Source organism: Ammospiza nelsoni, chromosome 4, assembly GCF_027579445.1.
Source record: "Ammospiza nelsoni isolate bAmmNel1 chromosome 4, bAmmNel1.pri, whole genome shotgun sequence".
Taxonomy (NCBI): Eukaryota; Metazoa; Chordata; class Aves; order Passeriformes; family Passerellidae; genus Ammospiza; species Ammospiza nelsoni.
In genome coordinates this window covers 30325879-30347166 of record NC_080636.1, presented here as the reverse complement: position 1 = coordinate 30347166, position 21288 = coordinate 30325879, and the positions used below count along the sequence as shown (strand labels likewise).

The 21288-nt window shown below is 38.6% G+C and overlaps 1 protein-coding gene across 13 annotated transcripts in view; it reads right to left on the bottom strand.

Moving 5' to 3' along the window:
* Nucleotides 1-13475, bottom strand: part of PCM1 (pericentriolar material 1) — a 40278-nt gene extending 26803 nt beyond the window's left edge. For 9 of the 13 annotated variants that reach the window (XM_059470005.1, XM_059470011.1, XM_059470015.1 and 6 more), the window contains exons 1-8: nt 13270-13475; nt 9496-9614; nt 8607-8849; nt 7200-7472; nt 6508-6678; nt 2675-2852; nt 1587-1696; nt 940-1156 (exon numbers count right to left, since the gene is read on the bottom strand). In XM_059470005.1, coding sequence (XP_059325988.1) covers nt 940-1156; nt 1587-1696; nt 2675-2852; nt 6508-6678; nt 7200-7472; nt 8607-8849; nt 9496-9591 — 1288 coding nt within the window. In that variant the 5' untranslated portion in view covers nt 9592-9614; nt 13270-13475. Of the gene's footprint in view, nt 1-939; nt 1157-1586; nt 1697-2674; nt 2853-6507; nt 6679-7199; nt 7473-8606; nt 8850-9495; nt 9615-9907; nt 10084-13269 lie in introns of those variants that run through there. The other 4 variants (XM_059470016.1, XM_059470018.1, XM_059470006.1 and 1 more) reach the window with 3 other exon arrangements.
* Between the last annotated feature and the right edge of the window lie 7813 nt (nt 13476-21288).

The window sequence follows — 21288 nt, the reverse complement described above, 5'->3', positions numbered from 1 at the left end:
GTTTACTTAGGGCTACACTGCTTTTTAACAAAAATTTAACATTTTAGAAATTTGATCAAAAGAAAAATCCTAGCAAATTTTTCACCTCTGCTAAGTTCTTTTGTCCATTTGCTGTACAACAAACTGGATGTTTGCTTCTTCTGGCTACATGAAATCATATCCAAATACGTTCATATTATATGCACTAAATACATACAGAAAAACTGGGCTACAGTAACATAACTATTAAATCAGCATGTCCTTCTCCAAGTGCATGCTTCAAGGCCTCATTTCTCAATGCTAACCAGAATATGCTGTGATCACCCCTCAGAGGTTTTCAGCCACAGGACAAATGTCACCAGTACAAATGCATTGTTAGAAACAGAGAGCAAGAGCAGCAAGTGCACAGGTCTGCATGAATAAGCAGAGCACAAAGCCATTAAAAGAAAAAGCCAAAGCTCTACTCCAGTCAGACAGGTAAGGCCCTCTAGAATGGTCTGTGATTGAAGCTCCTGCCATGAGAGCACATGAAAGCCTTTTGACAGAGAGCACAGCCATATTGCCATAAAGCTACCAACACATGAAGTGCTAAGTACACAAATGCAAACATACTGTGATAAAAACACAAAGCTCAAGTTCATGTGGCTCTTTTTTTCACAAGCCAGAAGTGTCACACACAAACATCACATCCTCACATTAGTCAACTTCAGTGTTATAAACGAAATTGCTAACAGAGTCATCATCATTAAGTGCTAAGACACTACCAGCATTACTTGTAGAGTTTTTTGTTAAGACAGGAACTTATACAGCATTAAAAACCATTTATATTAATAGTGCCCTAGCACAGTTTTTATCACCAGCATTTCACTGACCAACTGCAATCTCAAACATGTTACAAAATATGCACATTTAAAACATGGTATTCATGAAAAAAATACAGTTCTGCCTATAATGACTTACAGGAAGAGTTGTTTAGATGTTGGTCACGAAGTGTATGAAGTTCTCCTAGGAGTTTGTCCATCTTTTGCTTTTTACCCTGCAACATTCGCATCTTGTTAAAAAGCTGTGCCTTCTCATCTGACTGGTGTTCAGACATTGAAGAGTTTCTGCTTTGTGAAATCTCTCTGGTAAGTGAAAGGCTTTCTGCTTGTCTTCTATTGTCAGGCACAGACGGTGTCTAAAAAGAGTAATTCCATTTTTTTCAGAGTACAACACAAAAAAGGTCAATAAACTGTAAGAAACAAAAAGCTTTCTCATGGACCTTCTATTCACAACACCAGAATCAACACCAAAACAAAGAATATTATAAAGGGAAATATACTGAAAACATTCTAATGCCATCCCAATAATATAGTGAGTTAATAATTAAATTGCAATAAAGAAACTACTTCTCTAGACTTTAATGGAAACCCATGAGACAAAGCATAGATCCGTCAGCTAATAACCATTAGGAATTTTCAAGTTTGCTAGTTTTCAAGTTTGGGGGGAACTCTGATAACTTCAGTAGCAAATACACACAGATGAGCAAGACAAACATTGAACTGCACTGTTAAATAGAATAAAAACTGATAATGGCAAAATCTATACAGTAAAATCTCAGGACTAACCTGAGAATCATGAAGTTGGTTGTGAAAGCGTTGAATTAAGTCATTCAATTCTTCATTCAGTTCTGATGTAAGACTCACTCCTGAAACACTACCTGTAGTTTCTGTTACAACTGGGCATACAGAAAAAGGGGAAAATATAAATATTTTTCCACAGAAATAAAATAAAGGCTATTTAAATAAAAATGTGTGGTTTAGCGAGATCAACATACTGACCCTCTAAAAATACAGCATGTATTTTTGATTTTGTGTCCTTTGCACCAGCTTTATTCTTGAAAGATGACTTATGCTACAAAAATACTAACAAGACAACTCAGAGCTGCTTTGTAAGGGACCATACAAAACGACTTCAGCTTTGCTCTGTGTTTTGCTAAAAAGGTCAGAGCAAAATGACAACAACCCATTAGTCCAAGGCTGATAGAACTTATTAGAAATAAAACTGCAATTATTTAATATAGCTAAACTAACAACAGTGCAGGTAATTTCAATTTCTCAAAATAATAAATGAACAGTACACCAAGCTTTCATATTGGCGTAAGTTGCAATATTTACAGCTGCAAATGGTGTCTTGGAAGGTTCTTCAAGAAGCTTTATGAGAAAAATAAATTTAAAAAAAAGCTTTTTGCCTTTGCCTCAAAGTTCATATTCAAACAATACTAAATACGCAAGTGGCAGTTGAAAGACCCAAATGATTCTATTTTCCCCCCAAATACAAAGCAACACCTCATAAGAAAGTCAAACACAAATATTACTTCTTTTCCCCAGGGATTATGACTTCATTACACACTTAGTAAAGTCTCACTGTTTTCAAATTTCAAAAACATTTATTTTGCCTTAAGTTGAATTTGAATCTTATCATTGAGTAGACCAATTCTTAGGAGAAAAACTCATTTTAGGATTTTACAGGTAAGCCACAGTAATCAGTGCTGGGTTTTTAAATAACACGTCATTTTATAATGTTACATTGTCAACTCTTCAGAAACAGAGGCTTTGAAGTAAAAAAGCCTTTTTAATGTGTATTTCACAATTCCAGCTTTAATCATTCAGTCAGCATGCTAACATGCTCTAAGAGACACCATCATTCCACATACCAGAATCATCCAGGACAGCAATGGCTTGTTCTGCTTTATGCTGCAAAGCAAGAAGAGCTGCCTGTCTTCCTTGAAGAGCCTTTAATTCCTCCTGCTGTTGTAGCATCCTTTTCAATAAATCATGCTGTTTCTTCAAGTTCTCTAACTCTTCTTTAGCTTCCTGTTGAGGATCTCTGGCCTGCAAGAGATGGAGCAACATAAGCATAACTACAACCATTTATCTGTTGAGAACCAGTAAAAGAAGTGCCAAAGCAAGAACAATCTGTATATAAATTAACAGCCTTATATATAAATTAACAGGTTAATGGAAAAAAGTCAAAATGAAACACCTCCACCTTTCTGATAGTTCTTTATTTAAGATAAACCTCAGACATCCAACAGGAAGCAACCTGTACCACCAAAAGGTGTTTATAGCTCCAGAGGGTTTAAGTTTTCTTTTTCTTTACAAAGCCAGTCAGCTGCCCTAATGTGACCCAAAGACTAACCAAAGCCTGCCTCTGCCTTTTAAATCATAACAGAGGGTATTAACCTTAAGACTGCTGAAGGTAAGCAAGGTAAGGCATTGCATCATGGAGCTATATAAAACACAAGGTATCAATTGATTTACTGGCCTAAAATCTCTAAAATTTTCAGAATAACGTTTTGGGCACTATTTCATTTCTAACGTATAATGTGTTTAGTTCTGTGTGCTATATTTATGGCATTGATACTAAAAACCATCAGATTTGGGTAAATCAATTTCATAACAAAAACAGGCATAGAACTCTGTCTGCATTGTTTTCAAACAATATTTTGAAATAGTTCTGAAAGAATGAAAGCATGCTGAGCAGTTAAAATATATTAAAACTCAGACATTTTCCTCATCCAATGCTAATTAGGACCTGGAGATTTGCATCAAAACTTTTACTCAAATTAAGTATTTTAATGAGACATTAGTTAATATCCTGATCCTCTCTGAAGTTGCATTATGGCACTTTGCACATGAAATAATGGAAAATAACAAGCATCTACAAAGAACACCACTAAATTGAAAGCATAATCTTCTATCCATAGAGTTTTAAGTTTGTAAAGTAGAAAATTCAGTCCAAATATTCCGCATCAAATGTCAGATTAGAAGCAGGCACCTTATGAACCAGTTCTGGGTACTAAGGAATGCTCAACTTTCCTGCAGAGAAAGCAGAAAACATCCAGAATTCTAAACTCCTCAAAGTGTCAGTAAAAGATGCAGTGCAACTAACACTGATGATTGCTGTTTAACCCTCACCTTTCATATAAACAGCAGAGTAGAGTCCAAACAGATCACACACTGAAATCAGCACAGGAAGGAACAAGGGGAAGAAAGGGAACAAGGGTATACGCTCAGCCTCACTCACCTATGAAATAATCCAGGCTTTATCTAAAGTACCAGATTTGCTTGAGTTCATGAAAACTGCTTTTAACAAAATTTTCAAACTTAGTTCTACATTTAGACTAGTAAGCTTGACAAAACATTTAAGTCTTTTATTTTTGGGGAAAAAAATTATTAAAGATTTTTTTAAAAATTAAATTACAGGAAGGACAACAACATAAACAAGCTCATAATGGGTAAAAAGAGATGCTTTAGAAAGTTTTCAAGACATCTTGAAAGTTTTCCTCCTTCCAACTAAATACTGGTATCAACAGCTACAGAAAAACACTTGTGGAACAAGTTAAGGCTATTAATTTCTAATTCGTCTTCTGTATTTGGTATTAGTTTAAATGTGCATTGGCAGACTATTGGTGTAACCATGACAAGTGTCTGAAAGTCACATTTTCAATATGTTTTCCCAAGAAGGGAACAACAAAACTTAGAAGGATGATCTACATAAAATCATAAAAACTGCTGTACAGAGTTACATCAATTCTAACTTTCAATGCTAACAATTCAGAAGAAAAAACTGTGAAACATTTCTGTTCAAAGAAAAAAAAATATTTGAGGCCAAGAAGACCAATTAATGAAAAGACAGCTGGATACAGATAAGCAATCCAGTGGGAACATTCACTGTAAGTAACAAGTACATTTGAAGCAATTAATAAGGGAGGTGGGGGGATGGGGAAGACTAGCCTGTATAAATCCTATTTGAGGCTAAAGTAACATTTTGAAGTGTACCTTTGAAAGCAATCCATGATCCTGGCTATTAATCCCACAAGGCCAGATTTCCCTGCCATTCAGAGCAGCTCTCTGTCTTTTCCCTTTAGGGCTTGGTGTAACATCAATGTCTGTAACCTGTTCTCGTGCAGTTGAATTCCCTAGTTTGTCCTCAATGCGGGGCCGACAACTCAAACTAAAAGATACCTCCTATATTGAATAGTTCAGTATGTTAGAATTTGATAATGCACTCCGACTTAGCATACATTTTTAAGTTACAAACCTACCCACTTTATCTTGTCAAATAATGAAAACTACTATCTAATAACATCTACTAAAGAGTGAAGACAATTTTAGTCATTCTCAGAATTTGCACAACAATAAAGCTCCATACAGCAATCAACATTATATGACCAGAAGTATGCACTCTGCATGTAAAACATTCAAGCTGCATGTAAAGAGAGCTTAGATGCAAAATTAAGAGCCAAACAAAAAAAATCAGCGAAAATTTTGCAAATATTGAGACAACTGCAATTTTACATGGACACTTCTTAAAAAACATACCTGTCTTTTTCTGCATTTTCCAAATTTAATTTTTTTAAAGTTAAAAGTGCATCTTCCATGTCTATCATTAAATTTACTTACAGACATAGAAAGGGTTCTTATAAAGCTAAAAATAATTACAAAAGCTTCTTAATGTTTTAACTGTTTTATTTCCAAGCAAGTAAATTCTCCTTATCCATAGGAGATTCAGTGTGCTAACTGGCAAAAAGAGTACCTGCTCTCTGGTACTTTTCCTCAGTGCAACAGAATTGAAGACACAAAACTTAAGCTATTAAAATGCCCTTGTATCTACTATAAGATATATTTACCACGTTAAAAAAAAAGCTTTTATAAATAGAAAGGCAGATTGGACTGTTTAGCTCAGCACTAAATTCAGAACACATTTTCTGAGGAGGTGCCTATCTTCCCAAAAAATGAGAGAAACTTCTGTGTTAGGTCAATACTTCTATCTTGTCACTAGATAAATGCTTGGACAATGGCCCATTAATGATACATTTCTAAATCCCCCCATACCCAATACCCAAACATTCCCCACTAAAAGAAACAAACCCAGAGATGAAAAATTGTATATAAAGGTATTTCTTCCTACAACAAGTGAGTTCTCTGCCAAAGTACACGTTCAACTCTTCATCGTACTTTGAGGAAAGAATAAAGATTTAAAAGATTCTTCAGATTGCTGTTGTGACAGAATCATTCCTTTTTTCTCATATTAAAAAAATAATTCCACACATGCATAGACACCTCCTGAATGGAATGCTTGGAGATTTACTATTTTTAAATTGAACTGCAGATTATGACACTATCATAAGACCCATGAAAAAACCAAAATAAAGCCCTAATTTCTACCTTAATTGCTAAAAGGCAGCTTACCGTGGTATCTGAAGCCTCAGACTGCACATCAATGTTTAGCGATGTGCTCTCACCTACAGAACCAGATCCCACAGCTGAATCTATAGTCCGAACATCATCCTCCTCATTTTCTCTAGCCTGAAATATTTCATTGGCACAAATCAAAAGCTATATAAGGGGGCAGCAAAAATGAATTATGGAAGGTACTACATACCAAAATCAACACCCTCAGTAGCACCATCAAAACATAAACGGTCAACTCCTAAAAAAAGCTTACAGTGCAGAAACAAAAATATTATGTTCTCAAACTTACAAGCATCTTTTGCAAAAATTTCAGATAGGATTTCTCCTGCTCTTTAAGGTCATCTATAAGGTGTGATAAACGCTCAACATTGGCCGATCTCTCATTTTTCTCTACAAGATCATCCCGCATGGAGCTGGCCTTAGCAATATAGTCGCGAATTTGAACTAGTCTGCTCACAATCTGCAAAGACACTGAAGTTACTGAATGCATTCAGCTACAACTGCAATGTATTCAATGCACAAGACAGTGATAGCAACAGCAAAGGAGTAATGAAAGGGAGACAGGTTAGTACTTTCACTCCTCTGAGCGCTCTTCCACAAGTGGTTAAAAGTCAACAGCCTTTAAAGGACAGATTTATGCATGCGGGAAGTCGCAAGGCTGAAGCACAGGGCTTCTGGTCAACACAGGCTAGAACACAACTGAGCTCATCAATATAGGAAAACAGTCAACTGTGAGAGCACTTTCTGGAACCACATAAAAGGGAACCAACCTCTAAAATGAAAATTATTATTACTTCTGTTACCAACAAGCAGATTTCTAAAGAACAGTAGATTATCAAGTCTGGTTTCATGTTTTCTTCACATTTTAGAAGAGTAGAAGTTAAATATTTCCAATAAGAATTTATACTTTGAAGAAGTTTAGAAAGCAGCACTGAAGATTAAGAGTCAATATTTTGTAGACTTTATTGGCTGTGTAAATACCTGGCTACTATCCATCGTTTGCTCTCCCCTTCCATCTTCTTGAGCAGATGCTTGACAATTTTGCAAGAAATCCTTGCTTAGAGCAGCTCCAAACAACTCTTTACATTGCGCTGGTACCTCACCTTCCTTTTTTTGGGAACCTGAGGCAGGATCTTTGCTTTTGTTAGTGTTAATCTGTAGTGACAGGAAGTTGAATGGTTTCTTGTTCTCGTTAAGTTGACGTTTGTTATTAGCAGCCGTTGCCCTGCCTTGCGAATCACTTCCAATGCTTCTCTATATACAAACAAAAGTAAGAAAAAAATGCTTTATTTTTTCATCCAATATGTTCTCAACACTGCTTCGTTTCCCGGCTTGTATTACTATTCCTACAGTATTATTTGACTGATTTTAAAGTTACCTAATCAGTCACCAACTGGCCAAAAGTTAGCTGAAGACAGTGCCAATAATTTTTTGTCATAAAGTCTTCAGAAAGCAAATCCATCCTCCCAGAAGAATGAGAACCAAAAACATTTTGTAGTTTCTCAGCATTTAGTTCCTCATTTTTGCTGTGAACTCGATCTTTACTGCAGCAAAAGGCAGTCCACTTCTCCAGGTACATTTGAGAAGAGAATAGTAATAAAAGAGTAACATATTCCTGTGCAGAACATAATACCTCAAAACTTCAGCTTTTCTTTAAAACCTTGTGAATAGCAACATGTTGCCATAACATACATTTGAGCAGGAAGTTTTGCCCAGCCTTTAAACTGTAAATCAACACAATAAATCACACTTGAAAGAACCATCATAACCAAAGAAGTTAGCAACAACCTTTGGTAATGATGAACTAGCCTCTGTTCTGAAATTGTTAGCACAAATTTATGCCTTGTTCCAAAAGACTCAATCCCTCATATTCTTCCTTAGCTTTGGAAAAGGGAAGGATGAATGTGCTGTATTTCCAAAAAAGTAGTTTTGGTTCAAGAATTTGTGCCATAAAATTCTCTGTTCTACTGAGGAGCAGTTTTTAATGATACTCCTCTGCTTAATCCACAAGGGTAACAATGTTCAGGATCACAAACTGGCAGTTTGAGAACAGATTTTCAAAATAAAGTAACAGCTATTTTCAGGTAGCATACAAATATGATGAGTAAGAAATACTGCTCTGAGGACACATGAATTTTATAATGGCTGAGAGCAAGAAAGTGAAGACAGCTATCACACAAACAGAGGAAAGCCATAGTCCTGAACTTTCTCGTATTTCCTGAAGTTCAAAACCAAAATTTTGATTTGGTTGTCATGGTGCCTATAGGTTTGGTTTTTTTTTACCTTGATCACTTATGAAAGGATTCTGTACTCATCTGTCACTTTATTAAGCAATAACTGAATACATTTTGGAGTCACATTTTAGTGGGAGCCAGTATTCACACAAACCTGATCCAGATCACTGAAGTTTATTCTTTGTTTAAGCCTTTCTAGTTCAGCCTGCTCTGGAACAGACATCTGAGTCATGTATCGAGCATGAGGAAAGCTGTGAGTTCTGGTCTTCCGTCGCTCCATTCCAGGGGAAGATTCTGGAGATATGTCATTAGTAAGTCTTGTTTCACCTTCCCCACTAAGCTTTTTCTTGTTTTTCTCTGAAGATCTGTTTGCTTTCTTCTGTTGACCTCCCCAGTCCTTAGGGGGTAGGAGAGAGACAAAAAATAGTACTTGTTATCCACCCAGACAAAAAGCAAATGTTTGCATTCTGTGATAGAGTTTACTTCCATTTTAGAAGTAAAAATAGCAAGTCACATTACAAAGAAGTAAAAATAGCAAGCCAAATAGTAAGCACTAAGTTTTCTAGAGCAAACGTCATTTTACAAAATAAAATTTTCTCCACTGCATAATTAAAAATAGCGTATCAGGAAATTTTAAATCCATTTCATCCTAAATGCATTAAATTAACTTCAAATGAAGCTCAAGTTGTATTTTTCTTCTTTGCTGGGAGTTTTGAACTTTCAGGAGTTCAGAACATTTTAAACGCTTAGTGAAAGCTACTTTAAATAGCTTTCACTTTCCTGTCACCTACAATGCCTTTGTGTCCAGCTACTTTATTTACCCCAAACGCTTGCCACAAATACCCCTTAGACCTCACAATCTCTGAATTATACCCACAGCTTCCTTACATGTACCTCAGGTTTTCCAGGTAAAGCTGCACTGGATGCAAAGCCATGCATGATGAGGCTTTGGGGTTTGCATCGTTTCCTGCCACTAAGAGAATCTAGCTGGTAATTATAATGTCCAGCACCAAATGGCAACAAAAAGAAAAGAAGAATTTTACCGTGTTGTTCAGCCGGTCGTCAAGGCTCTCACTGCTCCAGCTGGGCAAGCCCTGGTCATTCATGCCTTCTTCAAAGGGACCACCTCCTGCTGCCATGACAAGTGATCAGTAAAAGCAATCTATAAGGAGTTGAAAGAAATGTGCTGTATTAAAATCAGTTTACATAGAAAATTTTCATTATTCATGATCTGAGAAGACAACTACATATTCATTATATGATAAAAACAAAAAGCTGTTTAGGAAACTAAACTCCCCATTACTACGCTCTGTTACTAGAAATGTATCAATGAGAAGAACACAGAAACTGGCATTAAAAAAATAAAGGAATAGTAGTTGTGAATTCAGGGCTTTTTAACCTCTGATCCATGAAAGAAAGATTTGGGGGTTTTCTGAGGGTTTCAATTGTCCTTACTTTAACACAAACTGTACAGTGCTCAGAAAGGCTGCTTTGTAATTCATACAGCCTACACTTCCAGGCCCAGGGCAATGTCTGTTTGATACAGTAAGTGACTCTGGAGACCCAGAATGTCAAACTTTCACATCCATTTTAATACTGAGATACTGAAAACAGAGTACTGAATGACACACCTGCAAAAACACATGGAAGACAGACATCAGTAAAAGGATTTTTACTTTCATTACCACACATTAAGCTATGTAGGCAGTGAATGACCTGCCACTAACATTACAGATTCTACCAAAACCAAACAAAACCATGAGTTTCATAGAGCTTCGCTGCTCTCCATCAGGGTCACTCTGTGCAATATAAAGTAACTTAAATGTTTGAAGTTTTCATTTTCACTTCTTGTTTTGACATTAGAACTAAAAAAAATTGTTAAAGATGAAAGATCAGGAAAGTATTCCTTTATGAGAGTACAATTAGATTAGTCTGTTCCAAAAGGTGAAGAATATGTAACTAACTATATTTGCTAAGTGCTGCTGGCACAATTGCACTGCAGAAATGTACAAAATTTAACTAAGAACTGTAACAGATGCAGAAGAAAAGCAGTCTTGCAGAGATTTACTTTTTCCAGCTCGTTTCCACCACTATGTCAGGACGTAACCCCAAGCTTAACTGAAAAAATATAAATATAGAAGTTGATAGGAACCACTTTCTCAACATTTTACTGCAACTATCTACTAATTTTCATAGAGTGCAGGTGAAGAAATCACCCAAAACTAAAGAATACAAAGTATTTAAGAAGTTTGTTGTTTTTTTTAATATCAGTTCCAGAAAGGAAAACAGAAATCTTGAACTAAATTTAAAAGCTGTCCTAGTACACCTATCTTGCTTAGGTATAGGATTCAATCAAACTTACAGAGTACAGCCCTCTCCAGAGGCACACTCACCAGGCAGTATTCCCATGCAAACACAGCCAATTACTAAGTCACAAAGGAAATGGGATCTAGCAGGCATGCTCCTCACACCATAACCACATCTCCACTGGGCAGCGTGCCAGCCTAGGTCATGGGAACAGCTTGGAGTCATTCCTCTTCTGCATCTCTCAACCACAACACACACAGAACAGGTGCAGGGGCCTCTGCCCTACTGTCCCTGCACAAGGACTCACACTCCCTTCTTCATCCCAACAGAGGTGCTCACTAGGCCATGCAACCAGAGGGTACATCCTAGAAAAGTTCACAGGGAAGCTCATGCTAAAACTTACAAGCATCCAAAGCAAATGCATAGTTATGAGCTCAGAAGCAGCCATGATTTTAATGAACTATCTCCAGTTACAGACAAACTGCTCAGCTTTGCAGATGTGTAAGACCCAACATTTCAACAGACACTGTATCCTGACCTATGTCACTGAGCATTATGAGGAAGATTAGAGGCCATCTGGGTTTACAGTCCAATTCTCTAAGCTGTTTCCTCATCATCACGTTATATAATTCTACTAAAACCATAGCAAAAGTAGTTTTTCCCTATCTTCCACTCTAAGAAGAACTGGCAGTATTCATCTCTACATAATACAAGTAACTACTCACATTTATTTCTTCTAAAACTTTCACAAAACCTGTTCTCAACTGTCTTTGCTGCAGGAGACTCCATTTCCTCCGAAGTAATTTCACAGCCCCAGATGGAATATTGTGAATTACAGGACTCTGGAATATTGTGAATTACAGGACTCTGGAATATTGTGAATTACAGGACTCTCAAGCAAGGAGACCCAGCATACATCAACATGCCCTGACAAACACGGCTCAAAAACTACATTATCTTCATTATTTCCAGCAAGTGGATTTTAAAGTGTTCCATCAGAACCATCCCCGTACCAAAAAGAAAGTTGCTAAATATTCCTATTATAGTCTTTGGCACCTCCAAATGAACTGTAATCAAGTAAGTTTAAGATCAGAGAGCTCTGATGGTCTATTACCTCTTTAACTCAGCTGAAAAACACAGAGAGGTTCAGCTAGGTTTTAGTTTCTTTCATATGAAGCTGTTCATTCCACCTCCACATACACATTTTACCAATATACATTTTAATTTGTTTTCATTTTACCAGCCATTTCTACAAAAAATCCTCTTCTAAAAACTTTGCTATCTTCCCACTATCTACCTACAGCAACCAATTCCTAATTTCAGGTTCTTGCAAGTCATAGGATCTGTACAAAACCTTTTGAGCATATGCCTACTGCCTTACAACATTTAACAGGGACTTGAGAAAAAAATACGACTTTCAACTATACCTTCTAGAAAAATTATAACCTCAGATAACATGCAGAATTATAGGCAAAACACGTAAGACAAGAGTCAAAATATTCTGCACATGTATCAGCAAGGTGAATATTGCACAGAAGAGACACTACTTAACACACAAGCAATACAAAGGTATGTACTTCAAAAGGCTTTTTCTACAGTAAAGATGCTCTTGAGAATTTTTTCCCGTAGCATTCATGTGAATGCAGGAGCTCTCTAGAGCACCTAATACTGCAGAGAGGAAACTTCTGACAATCAAAAAAAATTAAACGGAAAACAGAAAGTCACAAAAAACCATCAGAGCAGCATAAAGGCTGAAAAGGGGCCTAATACTTCCTTTTAAGTTTAGCTTTTTAAGACGTGCACTCCTCACTGGGCATTAACTCCTTAAAAGCAAACCAAACAGTATCATCACACAGGAGCAGTCAGCAGAGCAAATCCTCTCCTGCCGCAGCGGCCAGCGCTCACAGGAGCCGCACACTCACACACCCCGGCTATGGGCGGTGTGTCCGGCACTCACAGCTTCCAGCGCCGGGGCCTCCGCAGCGCCCGCGGGCTCCGCCGTCCCGACCCGCTGCGATGCCAACGGCAGGCGCCGAGCGCAGGCCCGCCGGGTCTCGTCGCCGCCAGCGGGGCCGGCTCCGGAGCGAGCGACGGCCCGGCGGCTCTGCCGGCCGCACCGCTCACTGCCTGAGGCGGGCCAGGCGCTCCCGGCCCGGGGGCGGCGGGCAGAGATCCCGCTCCTTCCCGGCGCCAAAGCCCGGGCGCCGCGGGCTGCGTGGGTAGGCGGGCTCTGCTCAAGGCGCCTCCGCTGCCGCGAACGCGGCGGCGTCTCCTTGGAGAGGGGATAACGCGCCCTGCCCTGTCCGAGGGGCGCGGCCCGTACAGCCCGCCGCTCCTGCACGGTTTCCCCGCCGCCCCGCACCTGCCTCCGAGCCCACTGCCTGCCCCGAGCCCCGACCCCGGCGGGCCGCCGCCCTGCCCCACCGCACCAGCGTGGCCCCGCCGCCAGCAGGGGAAAGGGACGGGGAAGGGGCAGCGCGCCGCGCCAGGGGCAGGAGAAGGCGGCTCACCCCGCGCCGGAGGGGAGGTCACCCGGCCTGGCTCCTCCTCCACCGCCGGCCGCCACTCGCGGGGCCCGGGCTGCCCGGCCGAACGTTTCGCCTTCGGGCGGCGGAGGAGCGGCGCGGCCTCGCTTCGCCCGATGCGGCGGGACCGGGCTGGCGGAGGCGCTCACGACGCTCCTGCCTCAGCCACCGCCGCCATCTTGGCCGCCACTCCGCCGGGGGCGCGGGGGGCGGTTCCAGGCGGAGGGATACAGACACAGACAGACAGACAGACACTCACCGTTACCTGGTAACCTCCGCCCGCCCATGCCCTTCCGCACTGCGCGCGCCCCGCCCGACCCACACCGCGGAGCGCCCAAGGATCCCCCGCGCAACCGCCGGGGCCGTCGGGAGAAGAGCGGTGGGCGAAGAAACTCCAACTCCCAAGGTGCATTGTGCGGGGGGCGCGGCGCCCCAGGACCCGCGGCGGTGCCTCCTGGGAGCGGTAGTTTTCCACTCAGGGCACGGCCCCGCCCCATGGCAGGACTGGGGCGCGTCTAGCGCTGTTGTGCGGCCGGCGGGGAATCGCTGAGCGTGTTTTTCTTACAAAATAAAATACGAAAATGGCGATGCTATAAATGCTTTTGCCTGATTGGAAGACAAGTAAAATCATGTCGAAATCCTAAGCGTGGACGAGGATCAGTCTTGCCCTCGTTTGGAGCAGTTTCGACTGCTCTGTTCCTGTCAACCCATGGTGTGTTTTGCTCCTTAATTTGTGGCAGATAGATGGAGTTCACGCATCCAGGTTCTTTATACTTTACTTTGGGGGGGTAAAATTTAACTAGAGGGTTTGGCATTTAAAGAACTATAGCTGTGCATAAAAGCCTGTGCGCTGTGCTTGATATTTAACTGAAGTTAAAGAGAATCACAGAATATGCTGAGTAGGAAGCGACTCTTTAAGATCCAGCTCTTCCCCTGCACAGGACACCCCAAGAGTCGCACCCTGTGTCCGAGAGTGTTTTCCAAACGCTTCTTGAGCTCTGTCAGGCTTGGTGCTGTGACCACTTCCCTGGGAGCCTGTTCCAACCACCCTCTGGATAAAACACTTTTCCTAATATCCAACCTAAACCTGCCCTGATGCAGCTTCAGGCCCTGTCCCTGTCACCACAGGGGAGAGGTCAGTGCCTGGCCCTCTCCTTCCCCTCACAGGGAAGCAGTTAGTCCTTCGGGGGACTTGGCTTGGATAACACACTCAGGATTTCTATTTCAGTGAAGCTATATCTTAAATGTGACTTTCATTTAGGGGGGATGATTCTTTGTCAAAACCCCCAGCATTTTCATTTCCATTACAATGAGTTTCTAAAGCAAAAGCATTTAGCATTCACATAGGCTTCATAATTGATCTTGTTAGAGAAACCTACTACTGGCGCAACATGGAAAGAAGTTAGTCTTCATCTCTCCCATATTAGGACTTATAGTAATGTATTTTGCTAAAGAAAAAAAAGATACATGAATCCTTTTCAATGATCCATTAATCTGTCTGTAATCTAGAAAAGGAACTAAATAACTGGAAAAGAGTCAAAATAAAGATGTTTCAATAAAAGTAATTTTGTTATCTCCAGCACATTCCCCCATACCAAAGTTCTGGATAATACTGAGTGAGTGAAAGAGGTGAGTGTAAGATTGCCTATTAGAGCAGAATCTTTCTCCCATTTCTATCACAAACTACTTGACTGTATAGCCACTAATGAAATTACTTTTAAAACAATCTACAACAGTTTAAAGGAAGCTCTCTGTGTGATGAATATATATTATCAATCTCTACTGCAATTCTACAGCTAATAAAGAAGTCAGTTTATTGGCATTTTTATTATACTTTTAACTACTGTCCTATTTTTCTGAACTCAGGTATCATGTCTGGATAGTCATCACAATATTGGCAGTGTTGCTGTTGACAAGATGCTTTCTGTTGTCTCAGTGACAAATCTCCCACAGCATGGCAGGTATTAAGAGAAAATACTGCCCTTGGTACACTCACTACAATTTATTTTTTTCGCTGAGCCTTATTCTTAAAATACAGCTCCTTCATTCCTATTGTTTCCTGCAGAAAAAAAACCCAACCAAACAAACTTGCATAAAAAATGTAATACTTTTTTAAGGGGAAAAAATCAAATTGACTGTAGTATGTTTCAGTAACAATGGAGTATTTTAGTATTTTAGTGTAGTCCCTTATATGTCATAACTGTGTGCTTTCCTTTGCACAGTATGAGCTTACAGCATCATTACTCTGATTCCTGCTTGTCATTTGGAGGATGATTTTTCTCTTCTTATTTTCTGCCCCTATTCTGGAATTGGCTGCAAACTTGTTCATGTGTTTTCTTTTCTTTTTGTTTGTTTATTTTAGAAATGGCTCCTCAGAGCCATTTTCATTTGGGACAGAGAATTTGAAAAGGTACAACAGGCACGAAGGAATCATGGACTGCACTGCAAGATGCATGATTTCCAGTAGGTGGTTCTCCACTACTGTTGTAAAATAACATCTCAGGCTTTGGGAATGATTATGAGGCAAAACTCATATGGCTTAAAGAATGTCTTTTTAATTAAATAAAATAAATATTTGGGGGGGAGAGGAGGAGGGAAATCCTATATCAATGCTAATGAGCCTCTAAACAGACAGCAACTAAACCCCCCCTACAAAGATCTCTATTATAAGGACTTCCCCCAGCAACATGCTAATGAGTGCATCCTCACAGAAACTGAATGGATTATCTTTGAGAAAGCCCAATTTAATTAGGATTGAAAGCCATGTCAGAGACATAATTATATTTTTCTTACACAACTTTTGGCTGTATCTTGTTATCATTCTAAGGTGAAGGAAAGCAAACAAAATACAGGCATGTAAGGGCTGGAGGCAAGAAGAAGTGAAGGATTAATGTTTTATTGAGACAGAGGAGATGTGAGAAGCATCTGGGAAGAGAGATTTTGAAACCCCCTAGAACAGATATACAGTAAAACAGTAATTAATTAAAACAGTAATTAATTGAGCATTTGATTCAAGCAGCAGTTGTCCATTTTTATCCCTGATATTATGACAAAGAGGTTTTTGCTGCAAAATTTAAACTGTCCAAAAATTACCAGCCTGCCATAATATGGTTACACCCTGACTACCAAGCTACTATACTAAATGCGTTTTTCTTTCTTTGTTATGTTTGCATAACTTTAGATTGGAAAGATCTGATCTTTGAAGGCAAAGAGTTTCAAGTTGATTTATCTAGGCAGATGAAGTGTCCACTTCTCCCTATGAGATCTGATAACAATCTAAGCAGGTGTAAGGGAAGAGACACAAGAATTTAAGACCACAAAGGCAAGCTTTAGGCTTGTCAGGATTCACCAATTTAATACTAGTGAACAAACTAGGACAAAATTTTTGATGATCCACTCAAGCAAAACAGTCATCAGAAACAATAAAGGAAAGAGGAATTATTGGAAGATAGTTATTAGCTAACTTAGTCAGAGACCAGGAAATATCTCAGATGGAGAATGGACAGGATCCCCATAGTAAACATTTTCCACATCCTTAAGGATGCAGAAGGTAATCCTCTTGGTACTGCCATTACCTCACCAATCTGTAACATTTGCTGCTGTATGCACTCCAGGTATTACATTCTAGTAAAATATTAGTGACTGGAGTCAGACCAAGGGATAAAGTGATGGATGGACCCACAAGACATAACCATGTTTGTTTTATTAAATGCACTTATTTAATACAACCAGCACACACCGGGATCACCAATGCTGCCCTGCCTAGAATCCCTAATATTTTTCTCATTGTCCTCTTTGAAGTCAGACTCCTTTGAAATCTATTTTTAAAACTATTTTAAAAAGGTCTGTATAGCACAGAAGTTGGCAAGGTTATGAGTATTATTTCACTCTTTAGAAATTAAATAAAATTTTACAAGCACCATACAAATATGGGATTTAATCCATATGTCTGTCTATGTTGTTTAATTCAACATTATATTTGATACATTGTACTCTTAATTACGTACTCTCATCTTTTTTTTTCCTATTTGTACTCCATTCTCATCTTCAATTCATTCCTTGGCCAACAAAGATAATCCAAGAAGAAACAGAATACTTCTGTTGCTCTGAAATTACATATTTGACTTAACCAGATGTATCTGCAGGTTCTTCAGAAAAGTGAGTAGGAACAACCTTTAATTCACAATATCTTGGGTGGTTGTTTTATACAATGACATTGCCTAGCTACTTCCACATTATTTTGATTTCTGGAGTTGTAACATAAATATGTGCTACACTGAACAAACAAGTAAATTAAAAAGTGAGCAGGAAAAAGATAAAATTATGATACAGCTTAAGAATACCACATAAATTTTTAGCTCTGATTTGATTCAAAGAATAAGAATATGAAAGAAGTGACCCCACCACACACAGAGAAATGCTCAGAACCAAGAATTTTCATTTGCAAATTCTAAGAGGAAAAGGTTGTTGATTTTTCCTATTCTTTTTGCTTTGCAGCTGGCAATCTGCAATGTACCTGATATCAGTCACTCCTGTGTATTCATAAGTGCTTTCCCTACACTGTATGGCTTCAGTTATGTTGAAGACTTACCAGCATTAAAATAGTTAGTCTATAAATGCTACACTGAATTCTTCGAAGCCACCTAATATTTTTTTTCATATGTGTTTATATTTCTTTAAATGGGAAGAAATCTGCTGAAGTTGTGGGACATTTTACAGCCACTAAGCAGTTTACTAGTGAACATCCAATCCACAAAAAGAAAAAAAATCCTAAAAATTATGTGGCCTTTTGTTCATAATCCATTGTGCTGACTTCTAATAAAAAAAGCTTTTATAAGGAGTTCCACTGTAGCTACACAGAGTTGATTCATTTTATGATGTTCTGCATTTTATCCTATGGCAATAATGCTCTTGAAATACATACTTGCCTTTGTGCTACTGGTTTTGCAAGTATAGAAATAACCAAGTATGATGGCCTTCCATGTCCAATGACTATATTCACACATGCCAATATATATGCAAGGATTTAAACTAGAGTAATTTTGAAAGGTTTTAAATAGCTTTCTAATCTAAATCTTTCTGTCACATTAGTAATTTAATTACTTTCCTGGTTCCTTTCTTTTTCTAGTGGTAGAGATTTGGTGCTATGTGATTCCAGTTGTACTGTTGATTACAGATGGACAACAGAACTAAATTGATCAATACCAAGGAAGAGGGATTAGTTGGTGCAGCTTTCCAAAGACATTGCATACTTTTCAACAAGTAGCATATAGGAGAAGGATGTTTTTGAAGAGGGCAAAAGGAAAACTGAGGCCAGCAGGAAGCTTCCTGTGTAAAGAAGGCAGGAGAAGGCAGGATATGTAAGCTGTTCTTCTAAATAAGGCAGAAGATTATGGGCCATGTTCTTTTTTTGGCACTCACACTAAGATCTTGAGCAGGTCACTTTGCCAGATACATTTCCTCACATGAACATTTAACATAGTTAAATTGATATTTGTTAATATTTTGAGGGTGATGAATAGAAGACAAACACCAGCAATGAAACTTGCTTTGATTTTTGGGTTTTTTTTTGGAATAACTCTGGGCTTTCTCTGAGTACACTGCTTTTTCTATATTCTGCAAAGATGTGTACAGACCTAGATGTTTGCTAGGTCTTCAACTCCATGAGGTGTTCCTATGTATCTATGCTAGTTACACTGTCTTTGCTACTGCCTATTGAAAAAGATGGGAGGAGCTGCTTATTTTATATTTCTAATAAGAATTGGGGATTTTTCCCATATTTGGTGTGTGATAAAATAATGTCTAAATATATTGAATTTACTGGTCTTATTGTTCATGATAAGGATATGTTGCTGACTTCTGTATTATATATATGCAATAACAGATTATGAAATCACTGAATTATGCACCTATTTCTAAGAACACTGCACAAAAATGAGGTAAATTATTTTAAAACTGGAACTTATTTTTGTACATTTTATCCGTACATCAAGAAATAAGGTGCCTTTATTCTGTTTCTTCAGAATAGGTAAGAAGTTATTTTCTGCTTATCTCTTGGTCTCATTAGGGAATTGCATTTATTGATGTAATATTTCAAATTGATCATGTGATTATGTAACTTTTAGAGATCACATACTTTAGAGAACACATATACAGGTTGCAGTAATAGGCCCTAGTCACTATGTGCAATATGTTTGGTGAATATATAAATATGACAAAATCTTCATAAGTTTATAGATGGATTGCTGTGTTTTGGTGCAACCTATTTCTACCACTCCTTTTCATTAGGATTGTGTCAAACATTTTGAAGACGACATGCTAAAAACCAAAAAAGTTTAAAATATTGTGAAGCTTTTTTTTTTTTTATAAAAAATACACTCTTGGAAAGAACGCTGCCTTTAAAAACATTAACCTGCAGAGGTTTTTAGTCATAAAGCTGAGTTTGACTTATCTTTTATTTAAGATTTGTTCTGCTTCAGAAACAAAATATTGGTATGGAGTACCCACATTGTTACTATTTCATAATGTCCTGGTTTTGCAGACAAAAACCCACAAAGCTAAGTTTACTCAGATATCATGATTTTGATAAGAGCTGGTCAGGATAGGTTTTGGGGTTGTTTGTTTGTTTCTTTACTTGCTTCTACCCCTCAGGAAAAAATGCCTAGCATCTAAGTTATGAAACTAATTATTGTATTCCATTTCAAATTTTCTATTTATTATTGTAACAGTTTAGCATATGTAAAAGACCATTTCATTATGGTGGATGTACAGTGTAGGTGCACATTTTCAAATACATAGTCTCAGCCAATCCTAGAATGAAATACATTACATATTCTCTGTTTTGCCCTTAGCATTACACAAATGAAAACAATGCAGAGAAGCGCATAAACAAATTAATTTATAACAGATAGAATAAAAGTCCATTTTGACAAATACAGTTACCACGTTGTGATTCTACAATCTTTGACCCTTCCATATTTCTACAACGACAGCTGAAGGTGATTTAAAACTTTCCTGAATAAAAATCATACACATAATCTATAAAGGTATACTTTTTTTTCTCACTTTTAACATCTGTGTAACAACTCAGAAGGGAAGAATCTACGGTTCCTTGTATTATTAAAGCTTATTGTATGCTTGCAATTCCTTTTGACTCTGAATGATAAAGAATCACATTACGAATACATTATCTTTCATTTGCTGATTTTACAATCTTGGAATCATTAAATGATTTCACTTGGAAGGGACCTTCTAGATCATTTATTTCCAACCTCTCTCCCATAGGCAGGGGTACCTTCCTCCAGACCAGGCTGCTCAAAGCCACACCCAGCCTGCTCTTGAACACTTCTAGGGATGAAGCATCCGCACTCAGGAGCTGGTTTAGGGGCTCCAGGGGCAGGGTGTGGAGCATGGCCTCGGGTGTGCCAGGGCTTGGCAGCCCCTGTGGGGGCTGGGGTACAGGCCCCAGGGATGGGGGGTGTGGAGCAGAGTGTTGCCTTGCCAGGGCAAGACTTCATCCGCCCCTTTCCCCACACAGGAGCCTGAAGTGTTTCAAGCCAACCATCTCCTCCAGTCTCTCACAAGCATTTGCCAGTTCTGAAAAGACATTTCTTTCTTCCTTTTGTGCTTAGATGACATCCATTTGTATATTCTTTGAAAATATTGTATTTAGCATGTTTATTTTTACAAAACCATTCTGATGAGAGGTAGCATATAGACTTCTTGAATAACGCAAATCTCTGACTTGACACTATATATAATTCTTGTTTGACTGAACCATAGTCATATATTTTAGCCATCTAGTCTTTGTTTAAAGCCCTCAGGTGATGGTCAATCTCCTTATAACCCTCAATAAATTGTTATTTTATTTCCTTAATTTAATTTTATTTATTTATTGTTTAAAAATCCAACTGTAAAATGCCATGTCTTTTTTCCACTTTGCAAATTCAGAGCGCACCCACTGAGTAACTATTGGTTAGGAGTCAGACTATGAACAGGTATGTC